The following is an 18892-nucleotide window of genomic DNA, read 5'->3' on the forward strand; positions in this document are numbered from 1 at the left end:
AGAACGCAGGCTGAGCACGGGATGAGCCGTGTCCAACTTTTTAAACCAGCGCGTTCTTGACGGTCCAAGCAAGCAATGTTAGTAACATGGGTCGAGGTAAACTTGTACCGATTATCAGCACCATATGATGAAGCGACTGACTGCTGCTGGCATTAAGCGCAAAACGATCGAGTTCATAATGGAACGATCGCGCACTTTTGTTGCAAACGCGCTTCGGACAACCGAAACGTGCTTAGACAACCAAAACGCGCTTGGACAACCGAAACGCGCAAGTCAATCAGACGTCCTCAAAAGACCACGGCGAAAGAAGACCGTAAAATTGTTAAGGTATCGAAAAAACACTGATCGCGAGGGCGGTGGTCCTGCTTATTACATCAAAAACCTAACCCAAAACACAAAAAACTACTAACAAATCTATCCGAAACGACATACTTGTGAAACAAACACACACACCAATACACATTCAAACATACATACACACACACATGCACACACAAACACACACACACATACACACACCCACATGCACACACACACACACACACACCCACACATGCACACACAACACATACAACCCACAATAAACCTGGCCCAACGGGTGCATGCTGCGTTGAAAAAACAAGGGTCCTATCTTTCTGTCCGATACTGTACGATTGAACGAAGTTCAGATAGGTGTCAGTTAATCGTCAAATGTTTACTTACAGGTTAACAATGTTCAAAAGCAGCCTAACATTTTTTATTTGGGCTCGAAATCGATCGTTAATAAAATATCTGTGTAAATGAAATTATCAGTTTAAAATATATTTTTTTCTTTGCAGTATGCCCCATAGTGAGCGGTTATCGAGAATGATTAGGCACAGCTCGCATCCAATCTCTGTTCAGTTACTATCACTAGTTCAACCAACTGTGAGTAACGATTACTTACTCAAAGAGTTTGGAAATGAAGATATGGAAGGAACCAAGACACAAAGATTGCTTTCGGATACCCAGAATTTAGTGAGAACCGAAGATTCAGTTGATATCAATTACGCTCAAGATAGTGCCACAGACCGTTCCCAAGGGACTGTCAGACAATATTCCAAATCAGAAGACAGTGTTCTAAGTGGAAGCGAACACACTGTAAACAAGGCAGTACTGGCAAGCTTTAACGCACCGATTGTTGTCACCGATAAAGATGCTTCGGAAACTAGTGATATTGAAAGCCGTCGACTCAATAGTAGTAGATCATATGTAAAACAAATAAATGTGGAAATTTTGGAGGAGTCCATGGATCACAACAATGGGCAGTATTTAAAGGAAACTACAATTTTATCCAGCAAACCAGCTGAGCCATGCGACAAAAACAACAACGAAAAAGATATTCTAATCACTAAACCAGAAGTCACATCAATTAAACCTGGAAAAGTATCAAAACTCCGAACATCAACTACTGCACGGTTGAGCACGAGACACAAGGGTTCTTATACGACTGATAAACCTACAGAAATCTTATTTACCACAACCACAATCACTGTTGGTAAAAAGTCTGTATTTTCAAGATATTTAGCACCATATCAGGCAGGCTTACGTCTATCTGATTCCGGTAAAAAATACTCGAATCAAGATTGTTCTGATGACAATACTCTTATTGAAGAGCGTAGTGTTGTAGACGTGCAAAAGAACTTCAATATTAAGGAATTATTAATTAATAATACAACCCCGTCTACACGGCATTTTGATGTCGACACAAAAAATATTCAGCAACCAGTTTTTGCAGAAAAACCTATCGATCGAATTGTAAAGCAACCAGTTTTTATTGAAACCCCAGTTTTAAGGGTTTTAAAACAGCCTACTATCGTGGAAAATCAAGTAGAGCTCAAACAACCTGTTGTTGAAAATTCAGTGCCATTAGTCATTGATCGAATTGTAGAAAACCCTATTCATTATATTGTTGATCGGCCGATTCAGATAGAAAATAATGTACCTGTAGAGAAATTGTCAAAACTCCAGTAGTAGTAGAAAAAATAATCACGGAAGAAGTGAAGATTCCTTATCACGTACCACACATCCTTGATCGACCAGTAACTGTGGAGAAAATTGTGAAAAAGCCTGTAGAAGTTCCACATTACATTGATCGTCCTGTGAAAAAAAAAAATGAGCGTCCAGTTGCAGTGAAGACCACAGTAGAAACAAATATTGAAAAGATTATTAATCGACCAATACCAATACAACATGTAATCGAAAAACATGTACAGGTCTCGGTACCAGCAGCATTGGAGAAAGTTGTTGAAAAATTATAGACCGTCCTGTGCCTTACACGGTCGAGCAAATTATTGATCGCCCGTTTCCAGTGGAAAAAAATGTTGATCGGCCCTACCCAGTGCAAGTACCCGTGGAAATACCAGTACACTATCCTGTACAGGTGCCTGTGGCTATACCAGTACTATATCCAGTAGAGAAATACATAACTCTACCATTACATGAACCAAAACCAACACATTCAATAATTAAAACCGTTCATTACGAGCATTTAGATTTTGGAATGTTTTTGGCTCAGAAAAAGAAATATTTAGTTGATCATTTCTTCCCAAATCTCACCACTACCCAAAAATTGATGGCGCAAAACCAGGCGAAATGCATAGTTTCTATCCAAATAATCGGTATCCTATAAATGATTTACACTATGCAGCGTCATCATCAAATCCGGTCATTGTGGATAATCACCATTTTAATACTCAAGCAAAAAACTTACACGAAAAACAACCCTTGGAAATTCTTAACGACGATGCTTATGCAGGTATGTTTCCAGTATGTATGTAATATTTAAATTATTTATTTTCTATATGTGCACCTAATCAATTTAATTTTTCAAGCAGGGAATGTTGCTTCCATGCAATATGAACCAGTCATTAAGGACGATTACATAGGACCAATTCCATTATTGGCGGATCATTGGGCTAAAAGCGACGTAAAATTCCGACGTAATCCTAGCTACGGAAAGGGTCATCGCATCGAATACGGAGGATTTAAGCCACCATTAGTGCCATCGGTTGAGATAGATGAGCATGGCATTCCACTTTTAAAAAAAAGCCCTCCTCTGCTTTCTTGGTAGTATCTTCGGTAGAAAATAATAATTTAGACGTGAATTTTCCTGTTTGATTGAGCGTAGGTTATATGTTTTGTTTGCTATACTATTTATTGCTTTTTAAGTCATAAAAACGTTTACCAATTGAGAAATTGTAGATGAAATAAAGTAGTAGCAAAAAATAATAAAAAAGATTTTAAGTGCTATGTGTCAGACTTATGAAATTGTTAAAAACGTGATGTTCATCGTAAAAGCTTTATATTTTCAACTGTCAGCGTCCGCGTTCTCCAAGTCAGTAACCGCCATCGCATTTTTTCTCTTCGCCGTTCATTGCTTCCATCGTGCTGTCAACCGTAAGACGTTTGACGCAGGCGCAAAATCCTAACGTCTTCCGGCTGATTAGACGGAACACCTTCCCCCCACGGATGACTATCAAATGGAGCTCGGAACTTCATTATCCTCAATACTCGATTCATACAGCGTCGATATGTCCCTATCTTTGTCTTAACTTCAAAAGCTCTAACTAAGCCATCTTTTCCCGGGTATATAGCTGCAATCCGGCTTAGTTGCCATTCGAGCGATGGTAGATTTCAGTCATGCACAACGACTATCATTCCTTCTCGAACGTTGTTCCTGACTTGCTGATTCTTCTGCCTGAGCTGTTGAGAAAACAAATAGTCTCATTTTATTTCATTTCTATTAATTAATTGAGTGCAATATCCGCCATCAAGGCTAAATAATGCAGACTTAAAAGTAATTAATAATTAACAAATAAACAAAATCATTCATGAAAAACTAAGCCTAATTGAATTGGCCCTAGCTAGCAAAAAATAAAAGAAAAAAAATACAGGTAGAGCGTAGAGACTATCATAAACTTAGATAAAAAAGGGAATAAAAGAAAACCAAGAAGAGAATTAAAGAAAATTAGAAGAAAGATACGGTTGGAAAGAGTTAACCCCTCAGGACAATCGCATCCAACCGGCATTATCGCGCGATTTTTATGTGGATCTATCATTTTTCCCAGCCGGTCTCGTAGTACAGTCGTCAACTCGTACGACTTAACAACATGCCCGTCATGGGTTCAAGCCCCAAATGGACCGTGCCGCATACGTAGGACTGACTATCTGCTATGGGGGATCAATAAGTCATGAAAGTTTTGGTACAGGCAGGCCTTGACCGGCACGGTTGTTGAGCCAAAAGAAGAAGAATCATTTTTCTCATTCTAACATTCAGAAAAAATTTCATTCTGCCTCGTTCTTCTGTGTGTTGGTCAGTATTTGCTTGCAACTTGGCTGTGTCACATCAACGATTCGCATGTTTCGTTTAGCTTTGTAGAGACCGTGAACGGTTTGCGAGATTTAGAGACAGGGAACGCTTCTGGAACTTTCCTGAGGAACAAGGATGAGAACATTTCTTCTCTTTCACGCAAGGGTCAAGGAGGATATAAAAAGCCGCGATCGGCCGGAGCAGATCAGAAGGTTCTGGCTCGGCTTACTGTGTGTATCGTCGCGGAATTGAAAGAGAAATAAAGGCTCACAGTTGTGTTACACTTTATTGGTGACCCCGACGTGATCAAGAGAGATCACATAATCGCACACTCTTTGTTAAGAACACTAAATCTACGATTCATTTAACGTGGCGATTTGTTTCGTATAGTACGCCAGCCTTCTAATTAACGTGAGCGTCGTGACCGTACATGTGTTGTACAAGCGCGAATAAAACGTACGTAGTATCGCGATCGGGCGTGTGTTGAAGTACGTATGTTCAAAAGTACGGAAAATAAACATTGCGTGTGAGTTCTAGTGAAAAAAGAAGCAGGATTATTTTCTAGAATCCTTTGTGGATTACACGTCATCCGGTTACGCTCACCCCACAACGACACACACCAACACTCAGCACACGTCTGGTGACAGAAACGTTTCTTCAACGCGTTCACATACACACGCACCATCTTGCAGTAAATGTTACACACACCATCAAGAGAATCACATTCGTCTGGGTTTCGTTCGGAGCGTTATTCCTTTGCCGTATAAAAGGATCTGAACAGAAACATGGCTACAAATCAACCACAACTCGGAGACGAGACGAACGCGTCGGTACATCATGCGGCTCAAGAGGAGGCACATTTCGCAACTCCATCGACGACACCTCAATCCGAGATGACGAACCGCGTGCCGCCACCTACCGCACCACAGAACATCCGGGATGAGATGGAGATCAGTGCTGTGAAGCTGCCACCATTTTGGACCAACTCACCAAGTACATGGTTTATTCAAGCAGAGGCTCAGTTTGAAAACGCGGGAACCAAAACCGAGCGCACCAAGTATGCTCATCTTCTAACCGCCATGCCGCCCGAGACGCTGGAGAAAGTGATCGACATCGTCCAGAATCCTCCTGCGCACAACCGGTATACGTATTTGAAGGAAGCTTTGCTGACGCGCTTATCGATTAGTGAGGAGCAGCGGATCTCGAAACTTCTCTACAACGCCGTGATGGGAGATAGCAGTCCGTCGGAATTTCATCGGCGTCTCGTGCAGCTTGCAGGATCATCCAGTGACATTTCAGATAAGTTAATTTTTCGTTTATGGTTAGGGCGACTACCAAAATCAATAGAAATAGCCATGATTTCACTAGGGAAAACTAACCTTAAAGAGATTCTACCTATTGCGGACAAAATATGGGAAGCATCAAAAGGGGCGATGGTGAATGCATGTAGCGTTAAACAAGAATCAAGCAACGAGAATAGTGAGGTATTTGCCCTTAAGAAAGAGGTTCAGGAATTAAAAGGCTTAATGGAACAGATGCGAATTTCTCGCGGCCGTGATCGATCGATTGAACGAAATCGGATGCGCAATCGTAGTGCATCTCGCGGCAAAGTAGGAACACCTAGAAAACCTTTTGTTGGTACCACTATAAGTTTGGCAGTGCCGCTACAAAATGTGTGGAGCCATGTAATTTCTATAACAATGAAGCGCAAAAAAACGAATAAACGTTGCAGATACGGCGGGATCTGTGAGTGTTTTTACTAATTCAAGCCGCCTTTTTCTTTATGACGAAGAGTCTAAGCTAACAGTTAGATAGTGGGGCCGATGTTTCTGTCATTCCTAATTCCATTTTTGGCATTTTAGCAAAATCGAATGACACGTTAGTCGCAGCAAATGGAACTCCCATTCCAACTTATGGGGTAAAATTCTTAAGGTGTCCTTGGGGCTACGTCGTTCTTTTCCTCATACTTTTGTGCTTGCTGCAGTGAACCATCCGATCATTGGGGCAGATTTCCTCAAACGATATGGTCTATTGGTTGATCTGAGTAACAAACGGTTAGTTGATCCACTCACCTCTTTATCTACCAAAGCGAGTATAGCCAAAGTTGATACTCCGTCCCCAAAATTGTTTGCGGTTTCTGATGTTTACACAAATTTGTTGAAGGAATTTCCATCCTTAATGGAAGCCCCAGATTTCAACAAACCGATTAAACATCATATTGTCCACCATATTCAAACCAAAGGGCAGCTTCCGGTTGCAAAACCACGCAGATTAGACCCAGTAAGGCATAAAGCTGCCCATGCGGAATTCCAGCATATGATGGAATTGGGCATCTGCCGTCCTTCTTCTTCACCTGTGTCATCTCCATTGCACATGGTGGCTAAAACAGACAATGATTGGCGCCCGTGTGGGGATTATCGGCGTTTAAAACGCTGCCACAATACCCGATAGATACCCAATTCCACATATTCAGAACTTTGCCATGAATTTACATAATTGTTCATTTTTTTCAAAATTAGATATTATAAAAGCTTATCACTTGATACCGATTGCTCCAGAGGATGTGTACAAAACAGCGATTACTACTCCTTTTGGGCTTTTCGAATTTTTAAGAATGCCTTTCGGTTTACGAAATGCCGGTCCAACCTTTCAACGTTTTGTGGATTCAATTTTCCAGGATCTAGACTATGTATATGTTTACATCGATGACATCTTGATAGGAAGCACCTCACAGGAAGAACACCTTGTTCATTTGAGGGAGGTTCTGAAAAGATTGTCCGAAAACGATGTAAAACTAAAACACTCCAAATGCGTTTTTGGAGTACCACAGATAGAATTCCTTGGCCACAAGGTTAATAGTCAGGGCATCACCCCTACTAAGGATAAGGTCGAAGCAATCACGAATTTTCCTCAACCAACATCACTAAAACAATTACAGCGGTTCGTGGGATGGTCAATTACTACCATAGATTTATCCCTCGTATCGCAGAAATTATGAGACCTTTACATAAGCACATAGCCATGTACTCCAAATCAAAGACTCTTCCATGGAGCTGGACATCAGATTGCGAAACTTCATTTGAAGCGTTAAAATCCAGCATATCCAACGCTACTTTGCTTAACCATCCGAGAGACAACACACAGTTAAATATCACAACCGATGCTTCCAATGTCGCGGTCGGTGCAGTACTGCAACAAGAGAATAACGGTTGTTGGGAACCTCTAGCATTTTTCTCAAAGCAATTGACAGAAGCAGAACAGAAATATTCTACTTTTGATAGGGAATTGTTAGCAATATACCTTGCAATTAAGCATTTCCGGTATTTTGTAGAAGGGCGAGATTTCTTTGTTCTCACGGACCATAAACCACTCACAACGGCTATTTCATCAAAAGCTGAGAAAACTCCAAGACAGGCTAGACATCTCGACTACATTTCTCAGTTTACTGCGGATATCAGATACATAAAAGGGGATAGCAATATTGTTGCTGACACTTTGTCACGCGTAGGAGAAGCTAGTACCATAAATTCTCTCAATTATGAGAATTAGTAGAGGGCCAAAAACATGATATAGAGCTGAAAAAATGTTTAGAAAACCAATCAAGTGATTCAAGGTATAGACTTAACAAATTAAACGTAAATAACCAAGGTATATACTTTGAGACATCAACAGGTATCAACCGTCCTTACATCCCTGAACCATTTAGATTTTCCGTTTTTAAGGATCAACACAATCTATCACACCCCGGGATTAGAGCCACGCGGAAATTAATAACATCAAAATATTTCAGGCCTAGTATGAATAAAAACATAACAGAATGGACCAAAGCTTGCGAAAATTGCCAGAGGGCTAAAATCAATAAGCACATGCACTCACCATTAGCACAATTTGATCTTCCAGCTGGCAGATTTGATCATATTCACATTGATATCGTGGGACCGCTTCCAATTTCCGATAACAAATCGTACCTTTTAACAGTTGTAGATAGATACACGAGGTGGCCGGAGGCTTATCCAATAGAAGATATTACAGCAGAAACGGTAGCCAAAACATTGGTGTCAGAATTCGTATCAAGATTCGGTTGTCCTATTAACATAACAACAGATAGAGGTAGACAATTCCAGTCAAAACTGTTCATGGAGCTAGCTAAACTATTAGGAAGTCATCATATATCGACAACAGCATACCATCCTCAATCCAATGGTCTTGTAGAGAGATTTCACAGGCACTTAAAAGGCTCACTAATGGCTAACGATATTTCTGAACGATGGACCGAACGATTACCTCTCGTGTTGTTAGGAATCAGAGTTAGCTATAAGGAAGATCTGAAATGTACTCCGGCCGAATTAGTTTACGGACAGAATTTGCGGTTACCAGCAGATTTCGTTTCACCATCAGACAGAAATATTCCTGATGTTACTGATTACTTAGCCAGGCTTAGAAACGCGTTTAGCAAAGTATCTCCGACATCACCTCGCGTCACAGAAACAAAGTTTACGTAGCTAAGGAATTAGAAACATGCAACAAGGTGTATGTCAGGATAGATAGGGTTAGGGAAGGCCTCGAACCTCCATATGAAGGGCCTTACGATGTGGTAAAGAAACTCAGGAAGTTTTTTGTGATAGAGAGAAATGGTAAGCAACTGTCCGTATCGATTGATAGGCTTAAACCAGCATACCAACTAAATAGAGTAGATAGGAAAGTAAATTTTTCACTCCGCGAATTTAGGGGGGAGTAGTGTAGAGACCGTGAACGGTTTGCGAGATTTAGAGACAGGGAACGGTTCTGGAACTTTCCTGAGGAACAAGGATGAGAACATTTCTTCTCTTTCACGCAAGGGTCAAGGAGGATATAAAAAGCCGCGATCGGCCGGAGCAGATCAGAAGGTTCTGGCTCGGCTTACTGTGTGTATCGTCGCGGAATTGAAAGAGAAATAAAGGCTCACAGTTGTGTTACACTTTAGCTTTGTTTCCATAGCCCGCTGCGCAAAGCGATTGAAAACTCAGCGTTTCGCTCAATGTAGCTAGAGAGCAAGAACCAATAAAAGGTAAAAGGATGGTGAAGAGGGGAAGGAGGGGAGAAAGAGAACGTGGGTGTGAACAATTTTTCGGCCATTATCATTTTTGCGCCAACACGGTCGCGTACCGGAGCTTTTTTGTCAAAAAGAGACATACACATACAGCGCGCTCTCTCGAACGACCGTAAACGCTTCAACCGATCAAGACCCGCACAACAAAATCGAGCAGTTTTGAGCTCGCTTTCTAGCTCGCTTTCCGCCGAAACCGATCGAGAAAGCGAGCAGAAAGTCCGAAGAACCGATCGAAGCTCTTGATCGTTGAAGCGTTTACGGTATTTCGAGAGAGCGCGCTGTCTGTGTATGTCTCTTTTTGACAAAAAGCTCCGGTACGCGACCGTGTTGGCGCAAAAATGATAATGACCTAAAAATAGTTCACACCCACGTTCTCTTTCTTCTCTCTTTTCCCTTTCACCTCGCTTTATCGTTATTGGTTTTTGCTCTCTAGCTACATTGAGCGAGTGGCTGACAAGTTTTCGATCGCTTTGCGCAGCGGGGAGCTTCGATCGGTTCTTCGGACATTTCTGCTCGCTTTCTCGATCGGTTTCGGCGGAAAGCGACCCGCTGCGCAAATTCGAGCAGTTTCCAGCGCAGGAAATGTCCCGCTGCGCAAAGCGATCGAAAACTTGTCAGCCACTCGCTCAATGTAGATAGAGAGCAAGAACCAATAACGATAAAATGTGGTGAAAGGATGAAGAAAAGGGGAAGGAGGGGAAAAGAGAACATGGGTGTGAACTATTTTTCGGCAATCATCATTTTTGCGCCAACACGGTTGCGTACCGAAGCTTTTTTGTCAAAAAGAGACAAACACATACAGCGCGCTCTCTCGAAATACCGTAAACGCTTCAACCGATCAAGAGCTTCGATCGGTTCTTCGGACATTTCTGCTCGCTTTCTCGATCGGTTTCGGCGGAAAGCGAGCTAGAAAGCGAGCTCAAAAACTGCTCGATTTTGTTGTGCGGGGTACCAAAATCTGCGCTGGCCAGCGCAGATTTTGGCTGGTCTCCCGCGCTGGACTTCAGCGATTCCTGCGCTGGGTCGCGCAGTTCGGGCAGTTCGGGCCAAGTTCGGGCGGCGGCGGAGCAAAAAAAAACGGTCAAAAAATTAAAAAAAAATAATGGCGCCCATTCTTTCGTCCGCTTCTTCCTCTCCTCTCCCTCCTTCACCCTGGCTTGCCTTACTTGAACTTCAGCCCGTGCCTTCCGCCGCCAGCTGATTGGGTGTTGTGGTGTATGCGTTGATACTTATATGCGCATTGCGGTTATGTATTGTTATTGGTGCGTGTTAGCATTTATTAATAAGTGTGTGACCTTGGGACGATGCGGGAGAAGCTGGATTGGGATTTAAAGTGTTATCGGTGTATTGATGGATTATTTTATTTCGTGCCGCTGCTGATGAGACCATTCGATGCCCGTGGCAATTGAGGGTGAAGAAGCCTATTTAAAACAAGCGTAGGAGAACGTCTAACACTGAACTAATATTTTTTTATTAGAACATGTTTGATGCTTCAATGACCTTCTAAGCATCATGTAGCACGGCGTATAGTGGCAATAATTTTTTTTTAATGTGCAGAAATCTGTCTCGAGTTTTGGGTCTCGACACACACATACACGCACACACACAGCGCGGGGAAAGTGACCGTCCACTCAATCATGTCGCGATCCCCCACCCCACCCGGCGCTGGATGAGGATGCGCTACAAGATAGCTGAACCAGCCTTTCTTCCGAAAAGGTAGCCGTACTCGCTCGTGCGGGTGAGGGGGGGGGGGGATTGGTGGTGGGTGCGCGCTCACCTGCGCGCTTTCGTGGGTGCGTGCTCGCGTGCGCGCATTCGTGGGTGCGCGCTCGCGTGCGCGCGTTCGTGCATGTGTGCGTGCATGCGTGTGTGTGTGTGTGCGTACGAGCGGAAACCCCACAACTGCTTCATTCTGATGCGTAAATTTTCATCCACTGCGGCAACAGAGTCCGTGCGTTTTTGATCTCGCTACCTGAGAGACAACACAACCATTGGATTGACACCACCATCTTTGCGATCGGCTCTGCTGTTGGGGGTATTAAAAAGACACACGATCGAAGCAAACGTGCATGTGATATGTAGCACATTTCTTTCCAAATCAGCTAGCAGATCCAAGTGGAAACAAAATTTGAATTGAATTCATACAAAAGAGGATTCTGGATTTGTTTATTACGGTGCGCGTATGGTGCTGCACCTGTCCGTCCAGAATCTGGTGGCTTGTTGGCTGGGCAAGCCGGTATCATGACGCCGTTCGACTGGCACTGCCTTGGAATGGGTTCGGCTCGGTAGGTTCATGTCCTTTGGTGGAGGGCATTTCGTGCATTTGTCGCGTCACAGCGGTAGTCCGGCAGCAATAAAGACAAGCCAATCTCTTCTCCGGGTGTGGACTGTTATGCTAAGTTCTTCTTCTTTCTTATTATTATTATTGTTGGGGTAATAGCCTATGCGATCATGCCGGCCATTTCAGGACTTGAATACCACGTAGCCGGATAGTAAGGCTTTGCTACGGCGGACGGTTCATACGCGGTTAGAACCCATGACGGGCATGCTGTTAAGATGTGCGGAATGATGGCGGTGCCGCGGGACCGCTCCTATCCAGCGGGCAACTTGCATACTGCCACACTGTCTCCTGCTCGATGCATACGCTGCAGGCAGGGGGAAGGATGCACCTCCATGATAAAAAAAACACCGTCATGAACCAGCGGTGGACCTAACGGTAGGCGGACTAGGCGGTCGCCGAAGATTTCTAGTCTGTAGTATGCCGTATGTCTACAAGTGGACAGATTATTAGCGACAAGGGTCCCCGGAAAGATGGTCGTTAGGGCTCCGTGGCTGGAGAACCATTTGCACCTCCCCTCCCCCCATGGCGACAACAATTTTAGGGCCTGTGACCCATGATCGTAGGGGTCCCATGGCCACCCCCCCCCCATCCGCTGGCAATTTAAGTATACTGTTCAATCTTCCAACAGCTGTGTGTCAGTACCCCCTCCTCAGGGGCCTCAATTCGTCTTTCCGCCTTTCATGAACACCTTCCTTTCTTTGACCGATGGATCATAACATTCCGGAAGAAATTACATTTGACGACAGTTTTGCATACACACGCACACTCACAACCATGTGCAGGATGCTTAGCATATCTATGTAATCCACAACAGACGAAAACAAAAGCTTAGTGTTATGCTTAATGCTTAGCACGTTCAGTTCGATGGCACGCCCCAGGGACTGCCAGTGAACTTTCCAGTATGCCGATTTCACAATCAGCTTGCGTTCTAGATGCCGGCGGAACGGAATGTTGATGAAAATCAGCGCCGGGCTGAACGTGTTAGAGCGAATTAGGGTTCTGCGCGTTGCACAGCAAACCCTCCATCGTGCGCTAGTGATTCCGTAGTCATTTTTACATTGCATCGATTAAACTCATAGCGCTTTTTTGGTTTGATTTGTGAAAATGCAACTTCATCGCAGCAATGTGTGTAAACGGTTTTTTAAGCGCCACAGCAACTCATGAGCATTGTCCACACGCGAGAAAGAGATAGCGCTATGGAGGGAAAAAGCACGGACGACGGCTGACAGCGATTGGCCGTCTGACGCACCAACACATTCAAACCTTCGACAGCGCGCTCAGGCGAGGGGTATGAGGCGGAGTCAGGGACGGGTAGCTCGACGAGCTGCTTGACAAATTTGCCGTTGGAGGGAAAAAGATGGCATGATAAAATTCTCTGAACGGCATGATTTCTTCCGTCGCTTTGCGCAGCGGGGAGCTAGAAAGCGAGCTCAAAAACTGCTCGATTTTGTTGTGCGGGATTGAGCGAGTGGCTGACAAGTTTTCGATCGCTTAGCGCAGCGGGTGCTAGACCAATCGTTCACGCAAGCGTTTTCCTCTTCCCAAGCGAAATTTTTCGGGGATAATGAACACAAACTCATGCCATCTCTTTCTATTCATCAGCCCTATTCTCTCACACGCATCGATGAACTTTTACACATCTCTTTGTTTATTGTGCTATATTTGAAGGGTTTAAAACTGATAGATAACGATTCATTTTCATGAAGTAGTTATGGTCAAATGGTAATGGTGTAATTTTTTCACCATGGTCGACCTGAGTTCAATTTCATTGTTATTATTGGCGTTGATAATTTAAAGTTTTCTTTAACATACAGCTCCACTAACTTCAGACCCCTTTACTAATTGTTAGAAATGCGTGTTTTAAAATCAGTCTGTTATTTTTATTGTTTTTTTTTTTAATTTCTTTTAGTTCATTTATTATCAGTACCCCTTCATACAACAAAACCAGCAAATAGCACGATAATGAATAATGATATGGTGGTGCAACTGGCAAAGTGATTCGATGTAGAACTAATGAAGTGGTTGGTAGCATCAGCTCTTTTTTCGCATGGGTTTATCCTTCACGTGTGTTCACTATTCCCGAAAATGGTCTGTATTTCGTTGATATTTTCGGGGATAATTCGTCAACGAATTATTCCCGAAAAGCCCATCGAAAACCAGCGTGGTCGGGAGCTTGGGTATCGTCCGCTCTTTGTATCAATGTACAGGTACTCCCCGATATACGCTATCAATACGGACCGGAGGCAAGAGCGTACCTCGAATTTTAGCGTAAGTTGAATGTCGTTGTTTTCAGTCAAATTAAGCTAATTTTCGTATGATTTTGCATGAAGCGGTAGGTTTCAGCCACTAAATTAGTAATTTGATCCGATTTCAACTGAATTTAACAATTTTATACCTTTTGAAATTGTTTTTAATATTCGATCAAAAGAGAATTTATTTTGCATTTGACATTCGATGTCTCAAATGTGCACAATTTTCTCAAAGAACTGTCAAATTTAGAAAATAGCGTACAGTAAAATCGCGTGTATCGAGTATGCCGTATATCCGGGAATACCTGTATAACCACATGAGGAAGGCGCTGCTTCGCGTTCACATAAAAAAGTGGTAGGGTAACTGTACCAGTTTTCGGCAGTGTACCTTTTTTCGGCAGGGTAGCTAAAAACGTGAAATTCTGCACAAATGCGGTAACAAATTTCACAAAACAAAATTTTGTAGAGAACGTGTACTTATTTGTTATTTACATACGAAGTTTCACACCATTTCATTACGTTTTTTTTTTTCAAAATATCAAATAAATTGTGCTTTTTTCGGCAGATTTGCTTTCAGCCAATAATTCGGCATAATTCGGCTTTCAGCCAATAATTTTATGCTTATTTAATATTTTTAATTTATTTATTTAATTTAATTTAATTTATTTAATTTAATTTTCTATACTGCTTGGAATTTTAAAATCATGATAAACATGTTATTTTTCATTTTAAATGCTGCCGAAAATAGGTACACAGTAAATGTTCATTTTTGACAGCTCAATGTTATGGGCTCTTGCCGAAACTCGGAACAATAACACACCTTGGATTTGGCTGAATATTTCTTTTAAACTTGATTAGAACACTACAATGCGTATGTCGACACATAATATGACCTTTCATGTGTAACGACCAAGCGTTTACGGGTGGCGGAAGGTTAATTGGCCGTTTTAATAATATTTAGCACAATTCGGAAGAGCACACAATTAGTTAAACACAGAAGTCAGTGGCTTACGTCTGTTCAGTTCAATGTCGCGCCAAGAAGAGAGCTTCTATGACAGTTCATCTAGCACAACGGGTGCTCCAGCGGTCAAAATACAATGCGTATATACCGCTGCGTTTGGGGTTCGGGTTGAGTGCACAGTGGGCGATATTAGTCCGGACGTTACAGCTCGGCTATCCTGAACAATAAATTGCCCTCAATTTCCTAATCACTGGACTCGGTCCAGCGCCGCAACTTATTCGCTTCTAGAACCCCATCGTAGGGTAGTTGTGTGAGTTGACATCCTTCTACATCACGTACCACGTACCTATCATGAGGTAACACTTTATGAATGACATACGGTCCCCTGAACTTGGGATTGAGCTTCTTATTACCGCTATCGGTCGTATCGGTATAACGTATGGCTACTAATTCACCTTCTTTGTAGCATTGCAGTGGTTTATGCTTCTTGCTAAAATAATCCTCATTCTTCCGTTGAGATTCTTCTATGTTTTCTAACGCTTTAGCCCGAATGGCTCCTAAGTCCCTAGGCACTTGGTCAAATTTTTCGTCTAAGTGTTCGACTATTTCATCCGGAATCTTACCGCGTTGTTCAACTCCAAAGAGCAAGACAGAGGGGCAGAAGTTCGTAGATGTGTGGACGGTATTGTTTAAGGCATACTCAGCTGATCGCAACTTGGACACCCAATCGGCCTGGTCTGGAGCATCAGATAGTTTGCTAAGGATGGGACGCAACACGCGGTTCACCCGTTCTACCTGTCCATTGGCTTGTGGGGATCCGGTGGCGTTGAGGACATGACTAATGTTATGCGATTCCAAAAAGTCCTCAAACAAGGTGGAGATGAAACAAGTAGCACGATCGCTAACAATCCGCTTAGGGCGGCTATAGTAAGACATGTATTGAGAGAGGGCAGAACACACTTCTTTTGCATTAGTGGAAGAGGTTGGGTAAAGTTTGGTTAATTTAGTGAAAGCATCGATAACAACAAGTATGTACTTCTTGCGTAAAGGGGAACTAGGCAGTGGACCTAAATGATCGATATGGATTGTATCGAAGGGCAAAGGTTCTTTAGGGATGCTGTACATATTTCGGGCATTAGTATGATGAGGTGCAGAATAAACAATACACTTGAGGCAGTTCTTAATGAATTTGTCGATGGTGGGCTTCATATGGGGGAACCAATAATGCTGACTAATTTTGCTAAAGGTTTTGTTAATGCCTAGGTGGCCAATTCGCTCGTGAGTGTGTCTAATTACGTTGTCGACCATTTCCGAAGGGACATACAATTGAGGTTGACCATCAGGTATGTCGCGATAGACAAGCCCATCTTGAAGTAAGAATCCGTCAACTTCTTCTGATTCTAACCGATGTTTAAGAGCTTCGATAGATGGGTCACGTGTCTGAGCTACTTGAAGCTGGAAGTCAAGGTCAATCTCACCGATGGCACTCACGGCTTCGGTGCGACTCAGTGCATCGACATGGGGCATAGAGGTACCTGAGCGATGACAGATGGTGTAATCGTAATTTTCCAGAAACAAGGACCACCTGGCAATCTTAGCGGAAGCATTACGGTTCTTAAAGGTTTCAACCAGGGAGTTGCAATCGGTAACTATTTTAATGGGGAGCCCATGAACATAAGTGTGGAAGCGCTTAAGAGCGTAAATGATGGAAAGAGTTTCAAGTTCATAGCTGTGTAACTTGGACTCATCTTTTGAAGTGGTTTTGGAAAAGTAAGCGACAGGGTGTAATTTATTGTCATCTTGTTTTTGAAGGAGTATGGCACCAAAACCAAAAGAACTCGCGTCACAGTGTATTTCAGTTTCCCGCTTTGGGTCGAAGATGGAAAGAACAGGGGAATGAACAAGTTTGTCACGTAGGGTTTCAAAAGCGTGTACGCAAGTTGAATCGAAATTAAATGCTTCATCCTTCTGAAGTAGTTTTGTCATAGGTTTGGCTATGCAAGAGAAGGAGGGAACAAAGCGTCGGAAATATGAAAACAACCCAAGGCAACGCCTAAGCTGCTTCAGGTTAGTGGGCATAGGGTAATTGGTAAGTGCTTGAATATGCCGATCACTAGGTTGAATTCCATTGTAATTAGCTTTGTAGCCCAAGTATTCTATTTCCTCGTGAGCAAATTTGCATTTATCAAGACGGAGTTCCAAATTGTTCTGTTTAATCTTTTCTAAGACAGATCGAAGAGTGGTAAGATGTGAGTTAAGATCGGTGGAAGCGATGATGATGTCATCAAGATAAACGACTACTCTGCCATCATCAATAAATTCTCTTAAAATAGAGTTGATAAAACGTTGGAATTCGGAAGGGGCGTTGCGGAGACCGAAGGGCATTTTCAAATATTCAAACTGACCGTCTGGGGTTACAAAAGAAGTGTAAGGGATGGATTCATCACTCATTGGGACTTGGTGGAAACCGCTTTTTAAGTCTAGCAAACTAAAGAATCTTTTCCCACACAGATGCTCCAAACAAGTCTCGATAAGGGGTAGGGGGTAATTATCCCGAACGGTAATTTTGTTGAGGGGCCGGTAATCCACACACATACGAACTTCGCCGCTCTTTTTCTAACGAGAACTAATGCGGAAGCATAAGGAGAATTGCTAGGGTGGATGATGTTTTCCGCTAAGAGTTTATCAACGATCTGTTTTACCTGTTGTCTTTCGCCATAAGAAAGTCTACGCGGCTTAGTGAATATCGGTGTATCATGGGTAAGATTGATTTTCATTGGATGTACGAGTGGTTTAGTGTTTGAAATATATTTGAGGTATGAATTCTCAATAATAGAAATAACAATTGAACGCTGCTCTAAGGATAGAGTATCTCCTAAATCCAGTTCATTTTCGGCTTCGATTACATCGAGCGAGCAAATACTCCTAATAGCATCTTCTAATTTTTCTGGAAGAGTTGTATCAACTTATTCAAGTTCCGCCAACGGGGTTTTAGTAATACATGATTTTGAAAAAGATGAATAAGTAAGAGAAATGTTAAGAGAATTAAGTAAATCGCGACCAATAATGACAGGCCACGCAATTCCAGGTAATATAATAAAAGAATGTCGAACAGAATGATCCCTAAACTGGATTATGCAATTAATTCGTCCTCGAGAATAAAGTGGTCCCTTAACCATAGTGCAGTATTCAGTTGTTGAAAGAGGTCCTAGCAGCCTAGCTGGTACTACTGTGTCACTGATGAAGCTCACAGGACTCCCGGTATCAAGAAGGGAACGAACGCGATTGAGGGTGGTACGTTTAGTAGAAGGGTGTAAAAATGTCAAACTCACCTCTTGGTTTGTGCCGAGAGTATCCTCCGAGCTAATACCGCCCTCAACAGTGGCGTTGGCCCGACGTTCAGGGCAATTGCGGTAGACGTGCCCAGTCTGGAAACAGCGGAAACATCCGCCGGGTGGGCGCTTCGGCTTGGAGCAGGCACTCTGAAGGTGTCCAAATCGGGAGCAGTTGAAGCAGCGGACAGGTTCCTGCGACGGTTGGGGCCGTTCCATAGGGCTGTTCATCGGGGCCCGAATATCGGCGGAAGGGGGCTTGATGGCTCGAAGATGACGGCAAGACTCGAAAAGCTTCAGCTTCTTACGGAAATCTTCCATCGTGAGGGGCATGAAATGCAGGCTTGAAGTAATTGACGGGCTTCCCAAGCCGTCGATGACGATCGGGATCAGTTCCAAATCAGGGATGTCGGCTTGGCCAGCTATGCGCTGCATATCAAACAGGTAGCGGAGGGCAGATTCTTGGGGCTGCAGCCGACGATTGCGGAGTTGGCGGTACACAGATTCAGGAGTAGCGACGAAATGAAGGTTGTCGATCAGCTCCATTTTCAGTTCGTCGTAAGTGGTGACGTCAAATTCTTTGGCGACGT

At 43.1% G+C, this 18892-nt stretch overlaps 1 protein-coding gene across 1 annotated transcript; it reads left to right on the top strand.

The window, feature by feature from the left end:
• The first annotated feature begins 2574 nt into the window (after positions 1-2574).
• LOC121602880 lies at positions 2575-3171 on the top strand. Its single transcript, XM_041931640.1, has 2 exons — positions 2575-2776; positions 2856-3171. The coding sequence occupies exons 1-2, from the start codon at positions 2614-2616 to the stop codon at positions 3089-3091; spliced, it is 399 nt and encodes a 132-aa protein (XP_041787574.1). The 5' UTR covers positions 2575-2613; the 3' UTR covers positions 3092-3171.
• The last annotated feature ends 15721 nt before the right edge of the window (positions 3172-18892 follow it).

This window comes from Anopheles merus, unplaced genomic scaffold, assembly GCF_017562075.2.
Source record: "Anopheles merus strain MAF unplaced genomic scaffold, AmerM5.1 LNR4000673, whole genome shotgun sequence".
NCBI lineage: Eukaryota > Metazoa > Arthropoda > Insecta > Diptera > Culicidae > Anopheles > Anopheles merus.

What these genes read in the sequence shown, in the direction of transcription:
- LOC121602880 (XM_041931640.1), top strand. Translation starts at nt 2,614, where the DNA reads ATGCATAGTTTCTATCCAAATAATCGGTATCCTATAAATGATTTACAC. An exon ending in TAACGACGATGCTTATGCAG is followed by an intron (nt 2,777 to 2,855) that starts GTATGTTTCCAG and finishes TTTTTCAAGCAG; the next exon opens with GGAATGTTGCTTCCATGCAA.